This window comes from Bicyclus anynana, chromosome 5, assembly GCF_947172395.1.
Source record: "Bicyclus anynana chromosome 5, ilBicAnyn1.1, whole genome shotgun sequence".
Taxonomy (NCBI): Eukaryota; Metazoa; Arthropoda; class Insecta; order Lepidoptera; family Nymphalidae; genus Bicyclus; species Bicyclus anynana.
Genome location: NC_069087.1, coordinates 756,235 through 781,182, shown reverse-complemented (window position 1 = coordinate 781,182; position 24,948 = coordinate 756,235). Strand labels below are relative to the sequence as shown.

The window sequence follows — 24,948 nt, the reverse complement described above, 5'->3', positions numbered from 1 at the left end:
CGCTATAACCAAAGAGTAAATTAATGTAAAGGGTATAACCCAAACTCTAACCGTTTGTTGTCCGCAAGTACTTTAAATTCGTAGTATGTTATCTGTATTCTTATGTCAAAAACATAACTTCAGTTTTTTAATGTACTCTGTGAACTTAACCTTAAATTTAATGTCAAAATCATATGCAAAATTGCAAAACAAAACACCGGAGATATTCGCAAATAATTAACAAAATAAATTATGAAGATTTCAGTGCAACAAGTGTATACATCAGTAGCCTGCAACCGTACTCCAGAGATAGCTGATTGGAATAACGAGGGTCTTATTTGCTACGGCGCTTGCAATGCAGTAGTTATTTACGACACGGTATTTATGTTTATTCTATCTTTGTTAGAATTTTATATTCACTGACCGGGTAAACGTACTTAGATTAAGTTTAAGTATTATGCCGCGTAGAAAGTCAGTATAGTCACTCGGGGATAAGAGTTGAACAACTCTTTGGAAATAAACATCTGGTGATATGCAAATATCACCATTGATCCAGTGGGTACCCTGGTGACTTCAAATCATTAAGTCCGGGGTCAGATATCATCATCATCATCATCGTCATTAGCTAATGGACGTACACTACTGGACATAGAAGTCTTGTATACTTTGAATTCCAAATATGACAATCTCAAGCCGCCAGCATCAATTGGCTCCTTGTAATCTGTTTGATGTAGTCAATCCACCTTACATAATGAGGAGTCTACCAACACTGCACATTACAGCGTGGGTTCATAATTACAGGATGTTGGAACCCAAATGTTCATCAGATAAATTACTGTAAAAAATTGGGTCTATCTTTCTTTCATAAAATTCTCAGTAACAGATGGAAGTTTGTGATATTACCAGATGCTCAAAGACCATGCTAAGCTGTTGATTTCTGTCATTATCATTTTTACATTTGATAGTTACAGTATTAAACCTGCACATCTGCATTAGAGCAGAGTGGTGTGTCTAAACTTCAAACCCTGACTGATCACCCTGAAGTTCAGAGGTGAAAAAAATAATATTCTAAGATATAAGTATGGATTTCCTGGAACAGATGAATTTATTTTTATTTCTAAAATAAAACAGTTTTATTATTCTATTACAGCTTGCCAAAGACAAGGATCCACTGGCTGTCCTCTGTCACCACAAATCAACAGTAAACTCTGTGAAATGGTTACAAAGACCAGACAGCACTTGTACAGAACTGTTGTCATGCTCCGCAGACAAAACTGCAGCTATCTGGAGCATAGACAATGGTGTCTGGAAGATATCCAGTAGTTTGGAGGGACACAATGAGGGAGTGACCTGTATCCATGGAGTATATGTTGATACAAACAGATTGTTAGTTTACACAGGCTCCATAGACTCTAGTATATGTGTTTGGGAAAGAATTGATGGTAAGTAACACATCTGCAAGCTGCAGGGCCTAAGACTTTGAGAGGCCCATAGACCTCCTTAATGTGGCCCTATCGCAAAGTCCATTCTTAGCGGACACATACTAACCATAAACTACTTCTCTGCTAAATTTTATCTTTGTACATCAATCTATGTGTCATCATCATCAACATTATTATTAGTAGTCGAACACCCACTCCTGGACACAGGCCTCTTGTATAGTTTACCACTATACAAGAGTTCTGTGTGTTGGTCCAATTTTCCAGTGCATTAAATTTTTGTGTCATCCAAATGCATGACTCATGACATTTTATATGTATTAATTTTTTTTAATAGGTAACACTACACTGAAACAGAAAATAAACCTCAACTCTGGTCTGGCCTTAACCCTCCACAGCTGTGTGCTACCCGCTGCCAACAGGCCCATTCTATTCTGTGCTCTGGATGACCACAAAGTGCACATATTTGTAGAACAAAGTGACCACCAATATCACAGAGTGCACATGTTGGCAGGACATGAAGACTGGGTGAGGGGGCTTGATGTAATAAATGTTGGTAAGTTGTGTTTATAGCCATATCACTGATGTAATTATAAGGTGGCAGGGGTGGCAAATTTTTTTTTTTTTTTTCAGATTTTTTTTTTTTTTAATTACTATTTTTACTTTTTCGGCAGTCACATCCTATGAATTTGCCACAGGCTTTAGATGGTATACACAACTGATACTAGATGTCGCTTAATGGTTTCACCTGCATAGTATCCATTCCCATGACAGTATGTGAATAAACTATAGCCTATTTTACTTGGTAATAGCATAGCTGAAAAATAGTAAAAGTATTTCTAACATAGCATACGTGTGACAGGAACAAACTACCTGACATTCACATTAATAATTAAGAATCTAAGCTAAAGATATACCAAAAATTTATTCTATCTGGTGGGTACAGTAATCCATGGGCTAGGCTGGGATCAAAACTCTTGACCATCAAATTTGACTCCAGATTAATGTTGACTCCAGACTTCCAACTTTCACAGACAACAAAACCCTAATGCTGGCTTCAGCCTCTCAAGACACTTACATTCGTTTATGGAAGATCCAACACTATGAGGAGAAACCCGTGGTTGGGATCAAGGTGGAAGAGAAAGTATTTGATGCTTACGGTGTGAAGCTGTCGGTGAAACTTGATGCAGTTTTGGCTGGACATGAAGGCTGGGTGTATGGTGTCCAGTGGCAGAAGATAATTGATAATGGTAAGGTTTTAAATAGGTGCAAGCAGTACTTTACAGAAGTACATTGTGTTGAGTTGCTTATGCTGAACCTAATATGTGTCTCAAATGGTGAAGGAAAAACATTGTGAGGAAACCTGCATACCAGAGAATTTTCTTAATTCTCTGCCTGTGTGAAGTCTGCCAATCTGCATTGGGCCAATATGCCATCGTTTACTCTGCCTTATGATAGACCTGGCACCAGCACTGTGAATCTGTGTGATGCTGAGATTTTGAACTCTGTAAACATTAAATTATTTTTAAAGCCGCCTGTGTCACGAAAAATAATCTCCAAAGTATAAAAGGGAATGGAACTGAAATATTAGTCATATTTTAAAGGATCTTCTTCTGGGCCGTATCTGCAGTTGGCCATAAATTTTAAAGGAAAAAGTTCATTAAAATTGCATTTTGTTTTAGAAAACAGTCAACCTATCTATCGTCTCCTCTCATCATCTCTTGACAAAACCCTCATAATATGGCAGCCGGAGAGTCACGGCGACGCGTGGGTGGAGAGCGTGAGAGTGGGAGAAGTGGGAGGAAACGGGCTCGGCTTCTACGGCAGTCGGTTTGGACCTGACGCGATTTTGGGCCACGGCTATAATGGGTCGCTACACATATGGAAATATGACAAAGTAAGACTAAAGTTAAGATAATTCACCTGAAATTATTTTTCTTGTCACATGCTGATTGAGTTTGGATTTATATTAATAACGGGAATGATAATAATGTTAATTATTCATAAACCCTTATTTGATCAAATAAATGTAATTCTATTCTATTCTAAGTAGTAATGAAACAGATTCACCATCTGTGTTCTTTTCTTTCTTTAGCGCAAGTCAGGCAGGCTATGGCTCGCGCTAAAGAAATGAATTCCATCCCCACCACCTGGATGGCTGGAATTCAACAACCATCCGATTTTTCAAAGTACTTTCACGCACATTCAAATTGTGTTGTCTTCACACAATTACTATATTTTTTTAAAGTTCTCTATGGAGCAAAAAAAAAATCCCCGTGATGCTTATGAACATAAGCGACAGTGATTACTTGTTGAATTGATTTAACATTGTTGTCACTTGTCAGCAAGTGAACCAGTGGCAGCCCGGCGTGGTGTCGGGCGGACACTTCAGCGCGGTGGAGGACTTGCGCTGGGAGCGCGAGGGCCGTTACCTGCTCAGCGTGTCGCTGGACCAGACCACGCGGCTCCACGCGCCCTGGGTGAGGGCTGACGGTAATGTGTTGTCACTTGTCAGCTAGTGAACTAGGTCACGTCAGCGCGCTGGAATACTTGCGCTAAGATCGCGATCGCCGTTACCTGCTCAACGTGTCGCTTGACCAGATCTATAGACCTAGGTATATGAAAACTGCATGAAAATTCGTTCTGTAGATCCAAAGATTGTGTACACTTGATTTGTACTCCATTCACAATTTTAAATTTTTTATTAATAACATGTTAGGAAGAACTCATAATGCCTGATCGTTTTCTATCTGTGCGAGTACTTGATCATCACTTTGCAGTTGTTGACATATGATATGTATATAGCTATTACTTTAATTGTACCGCAACACACTAGAACTGTTTTTGGCGCCTATTCTACTATGCCCAGGCTATGTAAATTATATAACGCACATAGTCGATCTATAGATATCCACAAAGACTCACCAAGAACATATCGCAAGTTAGTTTTACTAGATTTGCTAAACTAATTTTTCTTTTTGTTATTACCAATTCCATTTTATTTTTTGTATTATATAGTATATTCAAATAGTAGTTGTAAAATGTTTCCTTTTCTTGTTACTGTAAAATGTATTTTTTTTCTTATGTAAACTGATTTAATGTAATCGTCAATTTATTTTAATATTACGGAAATGTGCATGCCGTGTCTACCTTCATTTGATTGTGCAGAGCCTTGTGTTTGTGTTTTTTTTAGATTGTATTTGTGTATGGCAGGCAGCGGCACGCAGTGGCACGAGCTGGCGCGCCCGCAGGTGCACGGCTACGACCTGGCCGCCGTCGCGCTCGTGTCGCCCGCCGCCTTCGTGAGCGCCGCCGAGGAAAAGGTGCTGCGAGTGTTCGCCGCGCCGCACAACTTCATACACAACTTCAACAACATCACGGGGGAGACACTCGTCGGGGACGATGCCAAGGGTGAGTTGCTGTAGCACATAGTGTACAACCCACCACCTCCCATGGCCCTTTCGACCTCTCGGTAATTTGGGCCGAATCGAGGGAGGGCGAACCCGGTACTCGCTCTTTGCGTGTTCCCGGGATGCCTTCTTGACTCCCTACAAGTTATTTTCTCTTTTCGCTCCTTGTCCCTTGATACTCACTCTCCCCCTTCTGGGGCTGGTCGACACACGACGTTGAGATCCGCTTTCCCGCCGCGGTCCATGCGTCTCCTTCGACCGGTGGTCAACGGTCCAGAGCGCTCCGCCTCGCGTGCCACCGATGCGCGAACTCCCGTAGCTTGCCGAAGTTGACCGCCGAGCTAACGAGATCCTGGTAGTACACCGGTCCCGCCTCTTCTCTGACGATCCCTTCCAACATTGCACTCCGGAGGTCCTCGTACTCGCCGCATTCCCACAGGACATGGTGGAGGTCTTCCTCCGCCAGCCCACACACACAGTCGCCAGTCTCGCTGAGGCACATGTCACGCAGGCGCTGCGAGGTCAGGAGCACATAGTGTACAAATAAAATAAACTAATTCTCAACATCATCATTACTTCAGCCGATGGACTTCCTTCAATAGACTTTTGAAAGGATCAATTTTAGTAAGCCCATTCTCTTTGTTGTATCATAAAGTCTTGTAATGTTTGTGTTATAATAACATTAGCAGTACAATAATTAAATAGTGTCCATATTGGGGAAGAATAAATTCAATTATCTTTCATCGCAACAGGTCCGGAAGGAGCGTCAGTGCCGTCACTGGGGTTGTCCAACAAGGCGGTGTTCAGTGACGCAGACACGTCCAACGCTGGTGATGACAACGATGGATACTTCGTGCCTGTAAATCTACATGGTACTTCTGTTTAAATTTTTATTTTAATGTAAAATTCAATCAAATTAGATTTAAGTACGCAAACTTGTTGATATTTAAGACAGATTATAGTTTTCGCGACTTCTTGCTTACCTACTTGAAATTTTAAGAAGTGATAAGACATCTATTTATTTATTTTATTAGGATAAGCAACAGCTATTACAATGTCACAAGTTAATCATTTACATTGGAATAAATATACTACTTAGTAGTTAATGCACAGCTTATTATAGGTTATCACAGCATTCGTCATGTCAATGCTACAGTTGTCACAAATTAATGAATGTCAAATTAAACAATGCAAAATAATATGCAAAAAGAAATGTCAGACTACAGTAAACTAAAAGCAATAAAAATAAAAAAAATAAGTCACAAAATTAAACAAGAAAATGATACCAAAATTTAATTGTAAAAATTAAATTGTATTATATATTATTTTTTGCACTATTTTATAATTTTTATGTAATATGTATACTGGGTGTTTTTACCTTTATTAAAAATCATTATTATTAATATTATTATTATTATAAAAAATTACATTATTAAAGATTCCAATACAATTACAATTATGTTATTTATTACTATTAAGGTAATTATTAATTAAAAGTCAATTATTATTGATATTACAATTATATAATATCTAATTTTTATTGTTTATGCCTGTAGGTCCATTTGTATCTACTCTCTAAAATTCTAAATATAAAATTTTAAAAAATATGCAATAGTATGAATGAAAATAGATTTAGGATTTAATAGTATATTCGGTTTCGGTTTCGGTCAGAAAACCAGTTTACTCTACTCTACTCTACTCTACTTTAAATGCATTATTTTAATAAACGACCGTTTTATAATCAACTATTATGAATAGGTGTCGCGTTATTCATAAAAATATTATTATATTGTTATTTTAGCTTATCTACATTAATATTTAGTTCGTAGATTATCTATAAGTTTACAACGTACCAAATTGTAAGTTAACAAGTACGCACACACATGTGGCGCGCACATGTAGATACTAACTACTCAAGAGCACATTACTAACCCAATATATTTAGTTATATTAAAACAGTTGAACAGTAAACGGCGATCGATAAACAAGCTTTTCTTTGCCACCTTACCTTCTTACCACACGCGGCAAATAGGTATATGAGCTCAGCATCTATGTTGTTTGTAGAGCCGCCGACCGAGGAGACTCTGATGCAGAACACGCTCTGGCCGGAAGTGCACAAGCTGTATGGCCACGGCTACGAGGTGTACTGCGTGGACGCCAGCGCGGACGGCGCGCTCGTCGCCTCCGCCTGCAAAGCCACCACACCCGAACACGCGGCAGTGCTCATATGGTAGGCCATATTATACACCCGAACACGCGGCAGTGCTCATATGGTAGGCCATATTATACACCCGAACACGCGGCAGTGCTCATATGGTAGGCCATATTATACACCCGAACACGCGGCAGTGCTCATATGGTAGGCCATGTTATACTATTTTTCATGGCAGGTAGTATTTTATTAACAGGCCACTACAATGCCAGGGCTCCCTTATTATAGAAGAGAGGGTTTAGATACATCACGCTGCTCTGATGCGGATTGACGAGCTTAGACTGTATATATCATGGTAATATAACACACACAATGACTGGGACACACACAATAACATACTCTTTCCAACTATGGGCTACAACTGAGAATTCCTTGAATTATTACTGTAAATGAATTCCTTGAATTCATTTACAGTAAATATTATGTCATTCCAGAAAATACTTTTAATAATGAATAGAAGAACAATATTAATTAATTTGAAAAAAAGAAAATACAAATAAAAAATAAATGAATCAAAAATCAATTTACATCATATTGTCAAAAGAATAAATTTATATTAAAATGTCAAAGTTAAAAATTCATTTATGTCATAAAACGCATTGTCCAGGAGAAACCTACGCAGAATATTTTTAAAATTAATTAAATTGTTCTCCTGTCTTATACGCTTTGGTAATTTATTATATATTCTAATTATCATCATGCAGATGCTCTTATTTAGGAAAGCAGTGTGGTGGGGAGGACACCGAAATCTATCTCTGCAACGCTCACGATTATGCCTTTGAAATAATCTGTCGTTCGTTCTCAGAAATAATGCGATTTCAAATATATATAGGGATGTCACAGTAAATATCTTTAATTTTTTAAAATAGGGTCTACAACTTTCCCTTTTCTGCAATCCACATATTGCTCTTATGCATCTTTTTTGTGCAACAAAGACATTTGTAATGTAGCTAGCGTTACCCCAGAAAACTGTCCCATACCTCAGAATCGAAGCAACTTGGGCATGATATGCCACAAGTAAGGTTTTATTATCAACTTTCTTGGAAAGCATAAATAACATGTAAGAAAGCTGATTTAACCTAGAACACACATTTTCAGTATGCGTTTTCCATGAAAAATGTTTGTCAATATTTAATCCTAAAAATTTTGTTTCATAAGTTTCGTCAATTACTTTGTCGAAATATTTAATGTTTAAATCATATGTGATATGGCTCCTTATATTCTGAAAATTCATTAGTTTTGTTTTATTAAAGTTTAACGTAAGCGTATTATCGTCCAACCAATTCATTATATCTAACAGACTGTCATTTATAGAATTCTCGTGTTCAGTAATGTTCCTATTTATATAGATCACAGTGCAATCATCCGCAAATAGCACCATGGGATGATTTGTTGAATTCGGTAGATCATTTATATATATCAGGAAGAGTAGTGGACCTAATACACTTCCTTGAGGTACGCCGCGAGTAACAGTTTTCTCTTTAGATAAATATTTAGTCTCAGTTCGCGTATTCATGTCGATTCTATCTATTAGTGTTATTTGTGTCCTATTTATGAGATATGTTTTCAATAAATTTAGTGCATTGCCTCTAACTCCATATTTACTTAACTTCGTCAATAGTATCTTGTGATCAACATTATCAAAAGCTTTACTTAGGTCCATAAACAATGCTGATACAATTAGTTTGTTATCTATGTTTGTCATTACGTTATTAATAAACTGATAAATCGCCGTGTTAATCGTTTTTGTTTTTCGGACCCCCATTTGATTATCATTGAATATATTGTTTTTCTCAAAAAATGAGTATAATTTATTATATACAATTTTTTCAATGATTTTCGAAAATATAGGAATTAAGGCTACAGGTCGATAGCATGACATATCATCTTTATCTAGTTTTTTAAATAATGGTTTAATAATAGATATTTTAAGTTTATCAGGGAATATACCTTGTTCCAGGCAGAGATTTATTATATAGCACAAAACCGGCGAGATTGTTAGACAAACATATTTTATAACTTTTGTGCAAATGTTGTCATAACCAGTACTATTTGTATTTTTCAAATTTTTTATTGTTAATATTACATCCTGAGTAGTTATTGGAAACATAAATAATGAATGTGGCATATTTGCATCTAAGTGTTTGATATAATTTTGATTATTAAGTTTCCTTGTATTTTGGTTAACATAAAATTCGTTAAATGCTTCAGCAATATCAATAGGATTCCTGAAAATGTTATCACCAACTTTAATTTGCTCTACACTTTCTTTAGGATAATTATTTTGTTGATTTCGTATTATGTTCCACATTGCCTTCGATTTGTTTTGTGAATTGGAAATCGCGTAGGTATTCTGAGACTTTTGGGTTAGGCGAATTATTGTTTTTAATCGTTTGGAATAGTTTTTATAGATGTTTTTATTTTTATTATTTGTATTTGTTCTGTAATTCCAAAGAAGTTGCCTTTTACGCTTACATCCTTGCCTAATGCCTTCCGATATCCAACGGGGTCTTTTATGGCTAATGATTTTCACTTTTACTTCTGGGAAACAAAGATCATAGAATAATTTAAATGTCTCGTAAAATTCATTGAATGCCTCATTAGCAGAATTGGCACTTATTACCTCAGAAAAAGTTATACTTTCAAGACAACTTCTAAATTTCACAATGTTTTCTTTGCAGTAGTCCCTTTTTTCTATGAACCAATATTGTATTCGGCAACATTTTTTGATAGGGCATTTAAAAATTTGAGCTGAGTGGTCAGATAATGCCAGTTCAGATACTTTAGCACTAGCTCTCAGTACGTTATGTAAAAAATTGTCAAGACAGGTTCCACTGCTGACTCTAGTTGGCTCGTTTACTGCAAATTTCAGATTATAAGAAGTCATTAATTGTTTAAACTTATCAACTGTATTACTTGGTGTAAGTATGTCAATATTGAAGTCACCGCAAATAACAATTTTTTTATTTTTTATACAGATAAATTTCAAAATATCAGATACGGTGTTAAAGAAAACTTCAAGAGCATTTAATCTATTATTAGGCACCCTGTAGATACATATTATAATCATGTTGTGTTCAATTAATTCTTTTGCAGATATTTCCATAACATTTGAAATACTTCTGCAGTTTATAGTGTCCAACGGTTTAAACTTATGACAATTTCTTACTAATATGCATGAACCACCATTTCTATTTTTCCTACAGTAATAATCGCTTAAGATAAAATTAGGAATAGCCAATAATTTAACATCAGCTGTAGTCATATTATGTTCTGTAAAACATAAAACGTCGATTGGTTCGCAATTGTTGCACAATTCATCCATATGTATTACCATGAGATCAGATTTACTAAGTAGACCATTTATATTTTGGTGAAGAACATTTAAGTATTTAGTGACGAAAAAAACTTCTATTCTCACTATCTATTTTAGTGGTTATACTATCCGATTTGTCCAGATTATTAATGTCAAGATTATCTACTTCTTCAGCAAAACTATTAATTATCATAGGAATGTTATTAATTATATTAAATTCATTGTCTGTTTGAGTACTTTTATTGGAACATATTAATTTATTTTTAACAAGCTGTTGATTGAAACTATATTTGATGTATTTCGTGCTGTAGTCTATACGGAGTATTTCCTTTAACAAGTACCACTGAACCAAAGAGGCAGCTTGATATTAAAAGCGATTTAATAGTTTTTAGTATCACTAACATTTAACATGCCTTAGCCTCGACAGCATTTTTTATACAAATATTCTATACTAGTAGACACCGCGCAGTTTTACCCGCGTGGTTCCCGTTCCCGCAGGAATATGGAGATAATATATAGCCTATAGCCTTCCTCAATAAATGGGCTATCTAAATCTGATAGAATTTTTCAAATTGGACCATTAGTTCCTGAGATTAGCGCGTTCAATCAAACAAACTCTTCAGCTTTATAATATTAGTATAGATTACTCTATGATGGCATGTCTTGTTGAAATATAATATTTTTGTACTAACAGGGAAACTAAAACCTGGCAACAGATCCAAAAGCTGACATCACATCAGCTGACCATCACCCAGCTAGCCTTCTCTCCGGACAGCCAGAAGTTGCTGTCAGTGTCGCGCGACCGAAGGTGGAGCTTATACCAAAGGGATGTGGGTGCAAATTCCTTCACCGTGGCCGCCAGTTCTGACAAGAAGTATGGAGTACACACCAGGATCATTTGGTGCTGTGCTTGGGCACCAGACAGTACTGTGTTCAGTACGGGCTCTAGAGATGGAAAGGTGGGTACAATCGAAACTGGACTGTATGTATAAGTCTAGAAAGTTGAAAATATCTTGCAATTATAATTAATTTGGTAATGTTGCCTTTAGTACATGTTCTAGAGGTGGAAATGTGTTCACAATCAAAATTAGACTGTATTTGTAAAGTTTGAAAGTTGAACGTCTGATTAATTTGGATGCATGGTAATACTATATCTAATAATTGCTCTAGAGATGCGAAAGTGGGTACAATGGAAATGTTTTCTTCAATATGGGCTTGAAATATAAATGATTGATGTATAATATTTCATGGTACATTTATTTCATATATAACATTTATTTTAAACATTTTAGAAACATTGATATTAAATTTTGCAGGTATGCGTATGGTCTAAAGGAGATACAATCAGCGAATCCTCACTTAAAGAATACAGTTTATTGGGTAAGAAATAATTACTTTACTTTATAAACAAATTGTGATTTTTACAGAACACAATCGATGCTATTACTTTATTTATTTACCCTATAGTTGCCATTCTAATATACAGGGTGCCCGGATTATTTCCCATAACTTCAAGGTCTTAACCAGACCACTTACAGGAGCCGAACTGCATAACTAATATTTAAAAACAGAAAAATATATGTTTATACAAAGTAATTTTTTGGGTAACAAAGTGACAATGTTGCATTTTTAAATATAAATACGTCATTATTATATGGGTTCGTATATGGGACACATTTTAAGATCTATTTACAAAAGAAATATTACTTACTCCGAAAATATTCATTTTAGAACACATGTTCCTTGAACATTTTGAATTAATTTTTGGTAAAGAATATAACCCTAGACTTATAGGAAATACTCCCGAGCACCATACCACTTTGGGCCCTGCAGGAAAACCTTTAGAGCTGACTAACTCGGTGACTGCGCTGGCCTTCGCGCCGCTGGACGGGGACCTCAGGCTGGTCGCTGTGGGGCTCGACTGCGGCACCGTCAGGATATACCAGTTCGACCTCACGTGGAGTCTGCTGCACGAACTGGATCACAGGTATATAAGGCTCATGCTACACGCTTTAAATGTCTATGAGATCTCGGTAATAACTTAGCAATAAATTAAAAAAAAATTGTTCTTAACTTACCCTTAGGACATTTTAATGTTGTTATTATTAGTATTTTATACTTATAAAATTACTTAATTTTGATGAAATACTTTTATTTTTAGTGTAGTTCTAACAAGCAGCATATTATTCCATTTTAGTTTCATTATTCCGACGACTATGCCCACCCTAGAATTTTGGGCTACCGATATGGAATTATATTATGATACTCTAATAATAGACTTGATGTCGGGGGCCAAACCCACCTTACGAAATAATCCTAAATATGCCAATGGTCCCAAGGTGCTGGAATAGCGTCCCCGCACTAGAAAGTGCAGTGTTGGACTACACTTGCCCAAGTGGTCGGAATCATCAGACAGTACAATAGTGCTTAATGTGGCATATCTATATCTATATATATAAAAATGAATTGCTGTTCGTTAGTCTCGCTAAAACTCGAGAACGGCTTAACAGATTTATTTTATCTTGGTCTTGAAATGTTCGTGGAGGTATAGGGAAGGTTTAAAAGGTGAGAAGAAATCAAATAATTTACGGGAAAACCCTAAAAACTTCCCTTTTCTATTTCCCATACAAACGTTTAAGAGTCAAGCGGTAGGGGTAGGGTAGGGGTAGTGTAGGGGTAGGGTAGGGGTAGGGTAGGGGTAGAGGTATAGAAGGGTAGAGTAGGGATAGAGAATAAGTGCACTTATGTCAAAACGAAGCTTGACCGGGTCCGCTAGTTTCTTATATATATAAAAGAAAGTCGTGGTAATTAAACTATTCATGACTCATAAACGGCTAGACCGATTTGGCTGGAAATTTGGTGGAGGTAGCTTAGAACCAGGAGAACATAGGATACTTAAGAGTTGGGGTACGATATATACTATATACTATAGTAGGGTAGGGGTAGGGTTTCACGCAGACTTCCGTTAGTTTTTAAATAAACGTTTTTTCTTTATTTCAGTATGGCGCACCATTTGACTGTAAAACGACTCTTCTTCCGACCACGACCACCCGGTGAGGGCGAAACGAATACAGATATGTTACTAGCCAGCTGTGGTACTGATCACTTTGTTAGAATATGCTCATTAAATATATTGTAAATATCAATATAAATATAATATATTTTTACTATTTTAGATTTTTTATTTCCATCTTTAACAATATATTTTAGACAAGCTTGCTCCACCTTAGGCCACATCTACACTTCCCATCAATTGATTGTCTCAAACGAGCCTATTTCATGTAAAAAAAAATGTTTTTTTTTTTTTTATTTAAATATTTAGATTTCGAGTATTGAATAAGGAAAAACATCACCGTGGTAATATATAAAAAATGCAAAATAATTTTAAAAAGTATTTATTAAAATATATAACATAGTAATTTCATTTTTTAAGGTTTTATAAATTTAACATCAATAGAATAAAAATTAACAAAATATTCCATAATACGAGATACCACACGTCGCTGGTAGGGTTACAAATGTGTTGAATTTTCTATTAAAATCATCATAGTACATTATCTTCCGTAAATTCTATTACATATATACATTTGAAGTTGTTATCAATAGAGAATTCAAAACCAATCGACTGTTAACCGTTGGATTACCGTAACCGACAAAAACCGAATGTTACTTTTACTAAAATTGTTACGATAAAAGTGTTGCTTACTATAATTTGACGGACATATTATGTCGATTGGTACCTTACCCCGGTGCTGCCCCTAGGTGTTTTTTTTTAAATACCTAGGAATAAGTTAAATAATTAAAATATGATAAACCCTTTAATTTTTTAAAAGCTGTACTGCCCTAGTGTGCCCTAGTGTATAGTCTAGGCATGCCTTTTTAATATAAACAATTTCAATGTACATGACTTCGAATTTCAAAAAACTAAGTGTGGATTACTCTAATATCACATTTCGATAATAATAATTACAAACCATAGATCATTTCGATGTGTTCCATCTCGTATTAAGGGGACTTGTTTACAGTAAAATTTTATATTTGGAAGCACCTCTAATAAATTCATTGTATAGCATTTTTAGATTTGAAAACAAATCTATAGGTAACCTTGTTACATGTTAAAATTTGATAAACTACACATAATATTCTACACATTTTTATATTAATTAAATTCAATTAAAAAATTCTAAAAAACTAGTTTTCTTAGGTCAAATATTCATTAGGTCATTCATGGAGGGGAAAAAAATATTTCATCCATTTGGCTATTCGACAGTTTCAGAAAAATATGAATTTTAATTTCATATCTCTTAGACCTCATTCGCACGAGTTTTTTTAACGTTCGTTAAAAAAGCTCTCGTGCGAATGAGGTCTATACTATCTTATTTTCTAATAGAAATAAATGAATTAATTAATTTGAAATTCACGTGTCACATGTCACGTAAGCCATAGATAAAAAACATCTAATATATTTTGAGAAAATATTATTGAATATTGTTTAACGTTACAACTGTCAAATCGCCAAATGAATTGAACGTTAATGGAAAATTCTATTTGGCAAAACCATGAATTTATACTACTTACCACAGATTAAAGAATAATAGATAGAGTGCACGGAACACGGCAGTGATGCAGCCGTTCCAAATACAAATTCAAAAATTATTACATTTTGGTATCAGTACGACACAAAGCGTCGCACCATTATTATTCAATATTATTCAAGAAAAATAGCGCCTTTTATGTTTCTGAATAGTTTAAAAACTGTTCACAAATACTAAAAATGTAATATGGAGTATTTTTTTATAGGTTGTTATTGATTATTATTCTGCTCTGATATTAATTTACGTAATTATTGTTTGTGAAACACAAATTATGAAAAGAGTTTGTATAATAGTAGGATTTATGAGAATTTCAAGGAGATGCACGCGTGGCGTGTTTTTTCACCATCTTCACTGTGCAGCTTGTAAAGACTCATTCTGTCTCATTCTCTATTCTGTGGTACTTACATTACTTACATTATAAAAGGTGCCGATATATATTTGATTTTGTTCTGAGTTGTATCTGTACAGTTTGTAGTTATAATACCATTATGAGTAGCAGTTGTTTTAATCCTAAGCTAGTTATGCAACAGCGCACACAGTAAAAGTCAGTATGTCGTACTAGTGTATCCAATAATTTCCAAAATTATAAGCGTATATAATTACAGGAGAATATACGACGTGAATCGGATTTATTTTACTACTAATGGACTCTCTGTGAAAGGAGATGGTCCATTTCAGGATTAAAATTTAAAAAATACAAGGATTTTATTAAAAGTTTTTAAAGTGAATAAATCTAACTAAATAAAAAGAAATAAAAACCCAAGATTTTGAGTTATATCAAGATGGCGCACATAGAGCAATTATGACATGACAACTGACAGCAAACGTCAAATCGATTACTGCGTTAAAAACGTCATCTATCTGCCATTATCACTCTTACTATTGTTGCATTTCTTGGGAGATAATAAGTATTATTTCGAAAGAATTAAATTCGTAGATTTGTATAATCAAAACAAAAAATATCTTCTTTTATTTCCGTTAGGGTACAATGACTGATCCTGGGCTCCATACAATTTTGGACCATCTCCTTTAATTTTTATTTTGATTTAAATAGGCATCTTGTTAATATCTTCTAATATACATACATGTTTTTTTTAATATCAACAATTTTATCAATATAAATGATTTTTGTTGCACATTTACAAAGGTGTGGTAAAAGTAATACCTACAATATTTTGTGATGCAATTCGTTAAGCATACCAAACACATGTGCGCTTGCCTTAATCAAGCGGGGTTATGCTGTATTATATTTTTACACAGTAGCAAATATTTATTTGAGTTGCAAATTAGTTCATTGAAAATTACAATATAATGTATGCATGTACGATTCAGTAATTAATATACAAGTACTACCTACTACACTTATTTTAATTGCCATTGGTGAGTGTGTATAAACAACATTAAAAACAGCTCCTGTAGCCAAGCACGTCGATTCTCTTTCTACGATCACAAACGCTTCGAAAATTAGAAAAATGAATGGGAATGACATTTGCTATCGACTGGTCACGTGATCAAGATCTGTCATTCCCATACATTTTTTAGTTTTCGAGCGTTTGCGATTGTAGAAAGAGAATCGCCGTGCCACATGGCTACAGGGGCAGGACAGGAAGACACAAAACTTTCAACACACCTTTTGACAAAAAATATTACAGCATACGCCCACATTTTACATATTTCTAAGACTATGAATAAATTCCATCTCATATAATAATCGTCAGTTTAGAGGGGCATCATATACACGATGTCTCGCTCGAATATCATACTACAATAGTCTTAAAATTAATTATTAATTAATTTTTATCGTAATACAAAATCTCGGTCACAGTTCGATCACAAATTAGTTGTTGATTTGTATTTCAACAAAAAAACTTTTTACTTTTTACTTGGTAGCTTTAAAACATTTTTTTTTTTCATTTTTCGACTTTCCTCAATAATAATTCTTAATATCTAGATGCCTGGCATACTTCTACTATCTTAAATAAACTTAAAATTAATCTCTTTTTTATATAATAGATATTTCTGTAACATATTAATAACCAGCTTCTACATAAATATATTGTAAATTTTTAACTGTTACAAAAAATCTTGAGCAAACTTAAAAGCTTGTTGATTTAATGAACAACATTAACAATTTGTGATCACCAAAATCTAGTAATCTAATAATTCAAGATACTAAATATTTTTGTTGATAAAAAAATATCAACAAAAATATTTAGTACCTATTTAAACATGATATTTCCTTTTGCAAATTTTTGCTAAAATATAAGACATGAAAATTGAACATGTGCAAAATGAACCTAGAAATCCACTTTACCTCTTGCTTCGTCAATTAAACAGGTCGAATAAAAGTATACGCAATTTTAAACTTTGAGACGCATTAAATAAGATAATTTTAGTCACACTAAAATTACCTTTCTTGGTTTAGATTCGCTGGACGCAGGCGGCTCAGGATCGTGACGTTTGGAAGTCCCTACAAAAGGCATATGCCCTGCAGTGGACGTCCATCGACTGATATGATGATGAAAATTATGAATCTGAGTTATAAAAATTAAATATTCATTTGAAGAAAAGACCCTTTCTGAGATCTGAGGTTGCACAAATGCACACCTACATTATGTTGTGTTTAGGTCTGAAGGCTAAGGTTGGTAAAATTACACACACATGACGGGATTGCATTGCATGCATTTTTGGATTGCAAGCGTAACTCACCAGTATCTGATTTAGTATTTATTTATCTGTCATAAAAAAAGGTGAACAATATGTTCTTAATTTTTAATGGGGATGATGACTAGGTTTGAATATACTGATTTGTATCGGGTAAATAAGGTCAACATTAATTAATTATTAATACATAATAAACAAATAACAAATATACTTGTAATTTCGTTTGAACGCCCATACAATTCTATATAAGCGATGACGTCATTCCTTGGAACCATTTAGTATGGAGCGTTTTATACCCTTTAAATCCCTGTAGCTCCGATAGCAATGATCGCAGACACCCTGTTACTGCTACAAAATACTTTGGTCTTAATTTATATACAATTTAAAAACTGTCATCATCCCTATTGACGATAAATATCAAATTCAACTGTAAAATACATACATTTATATACACTAATCTTCAAGTGCAATCGCTTTCTTGTGCTTCTTCCCCCGAAAAGTGTTTATAATCTTCCTGAAGGTTCCATGTTTCTTCTTCCCTTCGCTACTGTGACTCGCACTGCTCAAAGATATCGTCTCGAACGAATCTATTGAGGGTAGTTCTAGTTCCTGTGATCGCAGGTCTATTAACGAGGACGCCTCTTTAGGTATCTCTGGTAGAGCCAAATTGGTTTTGTATCCATTAACCTGTGGTACTTTATAGTCTGTCGTAATTATTTGCGAGTTTATTTCTTCTACTATTTTAAGTTTTGAAAGTGTTGCTTCTGTTGCGCTGTTCATCCTATAACAATAAATATTGTCTTCATGCGTCATTCTATTTATAACTCTATCCTTATTTGGATAAGGCTGATGTTTAATTATAACAGTTATGATTTACCAACGACAATGGCTAAGCGTTAGGAAATGGATGAAACGCGGGTTTAACTATAATCCCTGAATAATTCATTTAATTTACTATTTCCGAAATCGAAAAGTCCAAGCTAGTCAGCCAATGCCCCTATGTAGATAGCATTTAATTGTTAATGAAAATAAAATTGAGTCGGAATTAATTATGATTTTGGCGGAAAATAACAAAATTAATCAATTTGCAATAATTATAACATATTGATCGTATTAGTACTATTCAGTGCTCCAGAATACAGTCTAAACTGTGTATTGGTCTCTGATACTCTGTTAGTTAGTTCCCATTATGAGGTTCGAAGTTAAAGCGCGTTCATATAATTTGGCGCATGCAATGAGTACCATAAATAGTAGGGGATAGTACATACTCTACGATAAAACTAGCTTGAACGTCTCCTTCGCAAGTAGAGTGCCAAAATTCAAAATTCAAAATTCAATTTTTAACGTACTATAATACTATATACTATAACTTTGGGACCATAAGATTTTTTTTTTATTGCGAAAGAAAACAATAAGAAACTTAAGCTAACTTATCCTAATAACTATACAAATCATGCCCACGTGAAATGGTGGCAAAAATACTGGCTGCATTTCCGCGCTGGACAGTCAGGCTGATCCTTTGCGCAATAATGAGCCAGCCCTTCTGTCACCAGTCGAGGCAACTAGCCGCGGTGAAATGATTCGGTAAATTTTTTTGGCACTGCGACTCCATGGCCCAAGGGTCTCTACGGCAAAAGGTACACATATGTAACTCTCTGTCAGAGAGGCATACTTGAGCCACTTACCGGTTTCAGTTTTTTCTGCTGCGGCTCCCAGTCTTGATTCTGTCTCCCTGATATGAGACGGTGCTAATGTGTCAACGCATGTAGCGTCCCACATTAGGGCCCGCCGCATTTCCCAGGGAACCAGCGTCAATCTATCAGGTCTCTTGCCATCATCCCGACTTATTCCTGGGCTCGACTAGCGCAGGAATATTTATGGTGGCAAGAGCCCTTAGAGTAAATTGCATTAAATTGTAATAGAGTTAACTTTGGTCCGCCCTCAGACCTCCTTAATCCGGCCCTCTCGCAAAATCCGGTTTTAACAGATGTCTACTAACTATAAGCTACCACTGCCAAACCAAGTTCAAATTTGGCAGAGAAAGAAAAAAGAAGAAAGAAGAGAAGTTTTCTTTGTGCTAGGCCAGGTTTGGCAGACTCACTCACCTGGGCCGGTCGACGATGCGCAGCGAGTGGGACAGGCGCTCCCAGAAGTTGTACGGCGGGCGGACGCCGTTCTGCGGGTAGCGCAGGTTGTGATAGTAGGCGAGGTGGCGCGGCAGCTGCTCGGCGCACTCGCGGTACATCAGCGGGATGATCTTACTCTGTTTCTTATCTGTAAACGAAGAATAATGTCACTTGAATTATGTGTACCAAACACCCCAAAACTGTTAACAAAAACTAATTAATTACAAGTATTTTGTTTGTTTATGTCTTCATGTACTAACCAACCCATGTTTCATCTACTCGTATGCTTGTCTGGAACAGATGGCTTCTGTGTGGACTAATGATATAAAAACTGCCAGAAAAGAGTGGATGAACATAGCAAAGGGAAGGAAATCGTGGAAGAGGATGAAGGAGGCTTTTACCCAAGAATGGGCTCTAATCTTATAAAATAATGTTTTAGCAATAAAACCGTCTTTGCACTGTTTTTACAAGTTTTTATTTGGTTTCACCTGTAGCGTTTTGTCTGTCGGTCTGTTATCAAATCTTGCAAGTTGAATTTGATCCACTTCCTGGTTACAGATTGAGCTAAAATTTTGCTAAATAAGATGACAATACAATATAATTATGACATGAGCTGATCTGATGGAGTTGGAAGGTGGCCATAGGAACTCCGTAATTAAACGACGCAACCCCATCGAGTTTGGGCTCGTTTAATTAGTCTCAACGAGTACTTTAATACTAGATGGTAACCAGTTTTTAACTTTTTAGTTCATTTTATTACCAATAATAAAATCTCGTTTATAAAAACGGTTTTTAACGGTAGACTTGTTTAAAACTTTAGGTGTAAATCTTACTGATGGCATCGGCCTGCGCGAGGTTCATGTAGAAGGCAATGGCGGGGCTGCGCAGGAAGTCGGGCGAGTACACCAGCACGATGTACCGGCAGCGCTCTGCTATGAGGCGCGACACCGGCTCGAACTGCGTCGCGTGCCCCGGCAGCAGGTCTTCCTCCGTACAGAGCTAGAAGGTAGAGCATACTGTTGTATCATATGTTACATCCAGACATGTTCACGAAAATACTATTATGAATGTAGTTAGATGTATTTTTGGATGGTGAGAGGCTTAGGTCAGAACTGTTTTGAAATATCTTCATTCTATGGATTCACTATGTTGTTATCTGGTCCATGATATAACTAAGCAATAAGTCGTGGGTATAGATTTAAGGTAATATACATAATAGAAAAAAAATATATTATTATTTTATATTTACAGTATGTTTTTCATATTTTTTATTACAGCAATATTAAAGATTAACTTACTAGCTGCAACTGTTATATTTATTTGAGAGTTATTTACATTTTGTGGCCTAAGGAGACATCGTGTAGATTACCTTGAACCCCTCACTCCTCATTCTGGTGAGCAACTCGTCAACGAAACTCTTGTCTTCCTTGGCGTAAAGCACGTAGGCGTGGTAGTGCTGCGGCGAACAGTACATCTTGTCGTCGTACGTAATGATGTTGTCGTCCGAGCCGTCTATGGCAAACACCACCTGGTTGTTGTTGTTGTTGTTGTGATTCTCTTGTCCTGGAATAGAGACACCATCACTTACTACCTCACTGAGCAATTTGATGATGCTATAGCACGGATGGTAATAGTATTTGACAACAGAAGTACAACAAATGGCCTGGCCTTCTTCTCAGCCTCCCTTTCGAACCGGTGATAGAATCTTTACAAACAGTCAACTGACATTTTAAAAGTGCTTGTAAACTGAGCCTACTTGAAATAAATAAATTTTGAAATTTGGGTTTGATTTAGTCAAAACGGATTTTTACTTTTTAAATTAGTTGCTTGCTCTCAGAGATGGCCGTCAATGAAAATAACCAGGACTGAATGCTTAACAGGCTCTCTGAGAGCTACTAGCAATTCTTTGGAGGAAATAATAACTCAATAATCCATAGCCCATTGACTCAAACTAGAAACTCATAGTTTTTCCTTGATTCCCATTTTGATGAAATAAAATCTAATATCAAAATGTTGGTCTACCTACCTATGGAAGCCACATGACAATGACAAACGACAGTCACAGAGAAAAAAAAATGAAAAAATACATGTACAATGAAAAGTAGTAGGCAGAGTTTTGCTTATTTGTATATTTTACTTTGTAAATTAAAGTCTTTACAACTTCCCAAGTTAACTAGGTTTAGGTTAGTATATTTGTTAGATGTATTTGAAATAAGCCATTAAATTTTTTCTTATCACTTATTAGCTGAGTTTTTAAAAATAGAATTAAAAAGTTCAAAGTTTAAGATCATTTTTGATAACAACTTTATACTCATTCAAAACAATCAAGTAAGTATTTGACAAATAAAATGGAGTAACATTATTTTTGGAATTTTAGCATAAATATTTACCATTTTACTAAAAATGTCAATATAAATATAAATCTTTATTCAATAATCTAACCTCTGGGACCAGTAAACTGATTTTCTTGCATAACCAGTTAACAGATAAATGAAGTCTAGCATTCTAACTCAGGCGCCCATTCATTAATATTTCAAATTTGTATTTTATAAACCCAGAAGGAAAAGCATTATGAACATACATAATTATTGATTATGAAAAAACTCATGAATGAAAATGACATGGCAATGTTTTAGCTAATTTTGTACTACATTTTGTTTTTCCTTCTATAATATCATAACATAGATCACTTGGCCACAAAATCCGGGCTCAATATTGTGAAATCTTATATTTGCTCTTTACTATCATCAATAAATTAGAAATTAAAGTAGAAAATGCATGGCATTGCATAGCTTATTTATTTTAAATTATATATAGTTTGTTTATAAAATAATATATAAAATATACAAACCATATCTAATATTTCTAAGCTTATTAATCAAATTTATTTTCATTAATTTAAGAACGAGTTAGTTGTAAGAGTTAGATGTGATGTGATGTGATGTGATTTATACCCTCAGTTTTAACTTGTTTGTACTGTTAACGTACTTATCAAGGAAAGCTGTAGTATCAGTGGATGAAACTTTAGTGTTGTGTTAATTAGGACAAAAAATTATCATTTTTATTAACATGCCCTTTTGCTTCTCTAAGCATTTGCAGAATGTTGTCATATATGTGGGATTTTTCGATTACTAACAATATTGATAAGAAACTAACTAGCACACTAGAGATAGTAATTAAATATTGAAAACAATTATAAGTAAATAAAAGATAAATGTTTAGAAAATACTGATGTTGGAAATCAACACTAGATTAATAAAAGGGTACAATATTTATTGAGTACACCATGCTTTCAAATTTTCCTCATCTATTCTACTTTTCAGAAAATGGACAAAAAAAATGGTAGCATATTATTGTGTTCACTGTACTGCTGTAATTCCACTCTGTTACAACAACTTTTCAGTATCCCACATTGTTGAATAAGTCTTATAGAAATGAAATCATATAAAATATAAAACATGAACAGAGAAGGTTGACTTGACCATAAATTATTGATTACACAGTTCAACAAGCTATTAAAGAGTTTTTTAGCAAATAAAGAAAAAAAAAACTTACTCAAAAGTCTGTTGTCTCTGGCCAATTCTAATAGATCCTCACACACGTCATATCTATCTAGCACTTGCAAGATATCCAGCAGCCGGCTTACGTTAGCTGTGCCATCGTTCCTGCTCAGCCATATGTCCAAGACTCGACCCATTTTGTCTTGAACTGAATTTATATTGGCTGCTGCTTCCGCTGTTATAGGTACTAGAGATGCTACGCCTCTCCAATCTCTAAAATGTTTACAACTTGTTAAAAATAAATTCAAATTAGAGGACACTCACAACTTCATTCATATACTCAAGTTTTCTACAAATCCTGTAGATACAATGGATTATTCCATGGTATAAAGTAGCATATGTGTGTGTTAATTCAGGTTATAATCTAGCTACATTCTAAATTTCAATCCAATCCATTCAGTACTTTTAACATGAAACTATCTATACATCCATCCATAAAATATTTATAATAAATAAATAAATAAATATATTAATGGTTGTACTTAATCTAAAACCTTATTAATGTTCAAAGCTCTATGCAACACAAAAACCCAATCTGTTAAGGCATGCCCAATTAAATTATTGAATTTAAAATAGTAAATAGCATTTTGAATGCATACCACAAACCACACTTTACATTTTTCGAAAGTTCTGTATTTTATAAATCTTGTGTATAGAAGAACCGTTTCTTCTATACAATTAAGGAATATCTTACAATTAAGGAAAATAAAACGCCATTATAGATCATCGTAACAACATCACAAACATGTTTGTATTAATGCTTCGTGTAATTCGTTGTAATAATCCTACATTATCGGGATAAACGAGGTCAAAAGTTTATCACTGTATAGTTTACATACCTGTGTCTGGTTAACTCATCGGGGCTAAGAATAGGTAGCACTTTTAATGGATTTAAACGCTCAGATAGCAAATTACGAGATTCGCCACTGAGTGCACTCAATGGCACGACGTTTAAACCGATCATCTTGTCACTCTCGTAGATCACCACAGTTTACTTTTCGTTTTATTTCGGAACACTTTCATTTCGCAGCAATACTTAAAAATGCAAAAAATTATAAATTTATTATTTGGAAAATGCGAATTGCGAAATGTTGTTTGTGTCGATACTCGATGTGTCAAAAATTATCACAAATCATAGACAAGATTTGTCATCATTTTCACATTGATAATTTTGTTATTTTTAGTAGTCTGTCACAATTCAAATTCATTTAAGCCTCTACAGACATTACAACTACGGTACGGACTTTTAAGGAACCATAGACATCTCATCTATGCTCAAAAGGATTTGGCTTTAGCACTTTGGCGGGAAAATCGTAGAAATCTTAAGTAGTTCTCGTTTTATTTTCATTTAATTGCTGCATTTTAAAGTTATATTGTTTAAAGTAGAATGCATTTTATTTATTAAAGTTCTATATAGGCGCACAAGTGAAATGGAGGTTGAACAAGAGTTTCTTATGTAATTAATTTTTCTTGGTGTTTTTGTTTAAAAGTTTTAGTAAGGTTACCTTCGCTTTACTAAAGCTTGACACGATTTGACTGGAACTGACTGACTTCTTTGACCATATTGATTATTTCAACAAATTCATCATAAAGTGCAAATTATTTGATAAAAAATATTACTTGATGACTGGCGAAGCCATATTGAAA

The 24,948-nt window shown here is 34.8% G+C and overlaps 2 protein-coding genes across 3 annotated transcripts; one reads left to right on the top strand and one right to left on the bottom strand.

Moving 5' to 3' along the window:
• Window positions 1–137: 137 nt before the first annotated feature.
• LOC112052731 (elongator complex protein 2) lies at window positions 138–13,526 on the top strand. Of its 2 annotated transcripts, none has more exons than XM_052881469.1 (13): window positions 138–357; window positions 1,130–1,421; window positions 1,756–1,974; window positions 2,453–2,668; window positions 3,101–3,315; window positions 3,764–3,911; window positions 4,632–4,829; window positions 5,581–5,700; window positions 6,893–7,058; window positions 11,051–11,315; window positions 11,673–11,736; window positions 12,151–12,343; window positions 13,357–13,526. In XM_052881469.1, the coding sequence occupies exons 1-13, from the start codon at window positions 232–234 to the stop codon at window positions 13,493–13,495; spliced, it is 2,361 nt and encodes a 786-aa protein (XP_052737429.1). In that variant the 5' UTR covers window positions 138–231; the 3' UTR covers window positions 13,496–13,526. The 2 variants fall into 2 exon arrangements, with proteins under 2 accessions (XP_052737429.1, XP_052737430.1); XM_052881470.1 differs by having other exon boundaries at window positions 140–357; window positions 12,190–12,343.
• A 209-nt stretch (window positions 13,527–13,735) lies between these two features.
• On the bottom strand, window positions 13,736–24,431 carry LOC112052730 (myeloid differentiation primary response protein MyD88). Its single transcript, XM_024091913.2, has 6 exons — window positions 24,141–24,431; window positions 23,297–23,514; window positions 21,111–21,304; window positions 20,575–20,740; window positions 19,721–19,889; window positions 13,736–18,396 (listed from the first exon to the last, which is right to left on the bottom strand). The coding sequence occupies exons 1-6, from the start codon at window positions 24,263–24,265 to the stop codon at window positions 18,069–18,071; spliced, it is 1,200 nt and encodes a 399-aa protein (XP_023947681.2). The 5' UTR covers window positions 24,266–24,431; the 3' UTR covers window positions 13,736–18,068.
• Between the last annotated feature and the right edge of the window lie 517 nt (window positions 24,432–24,948).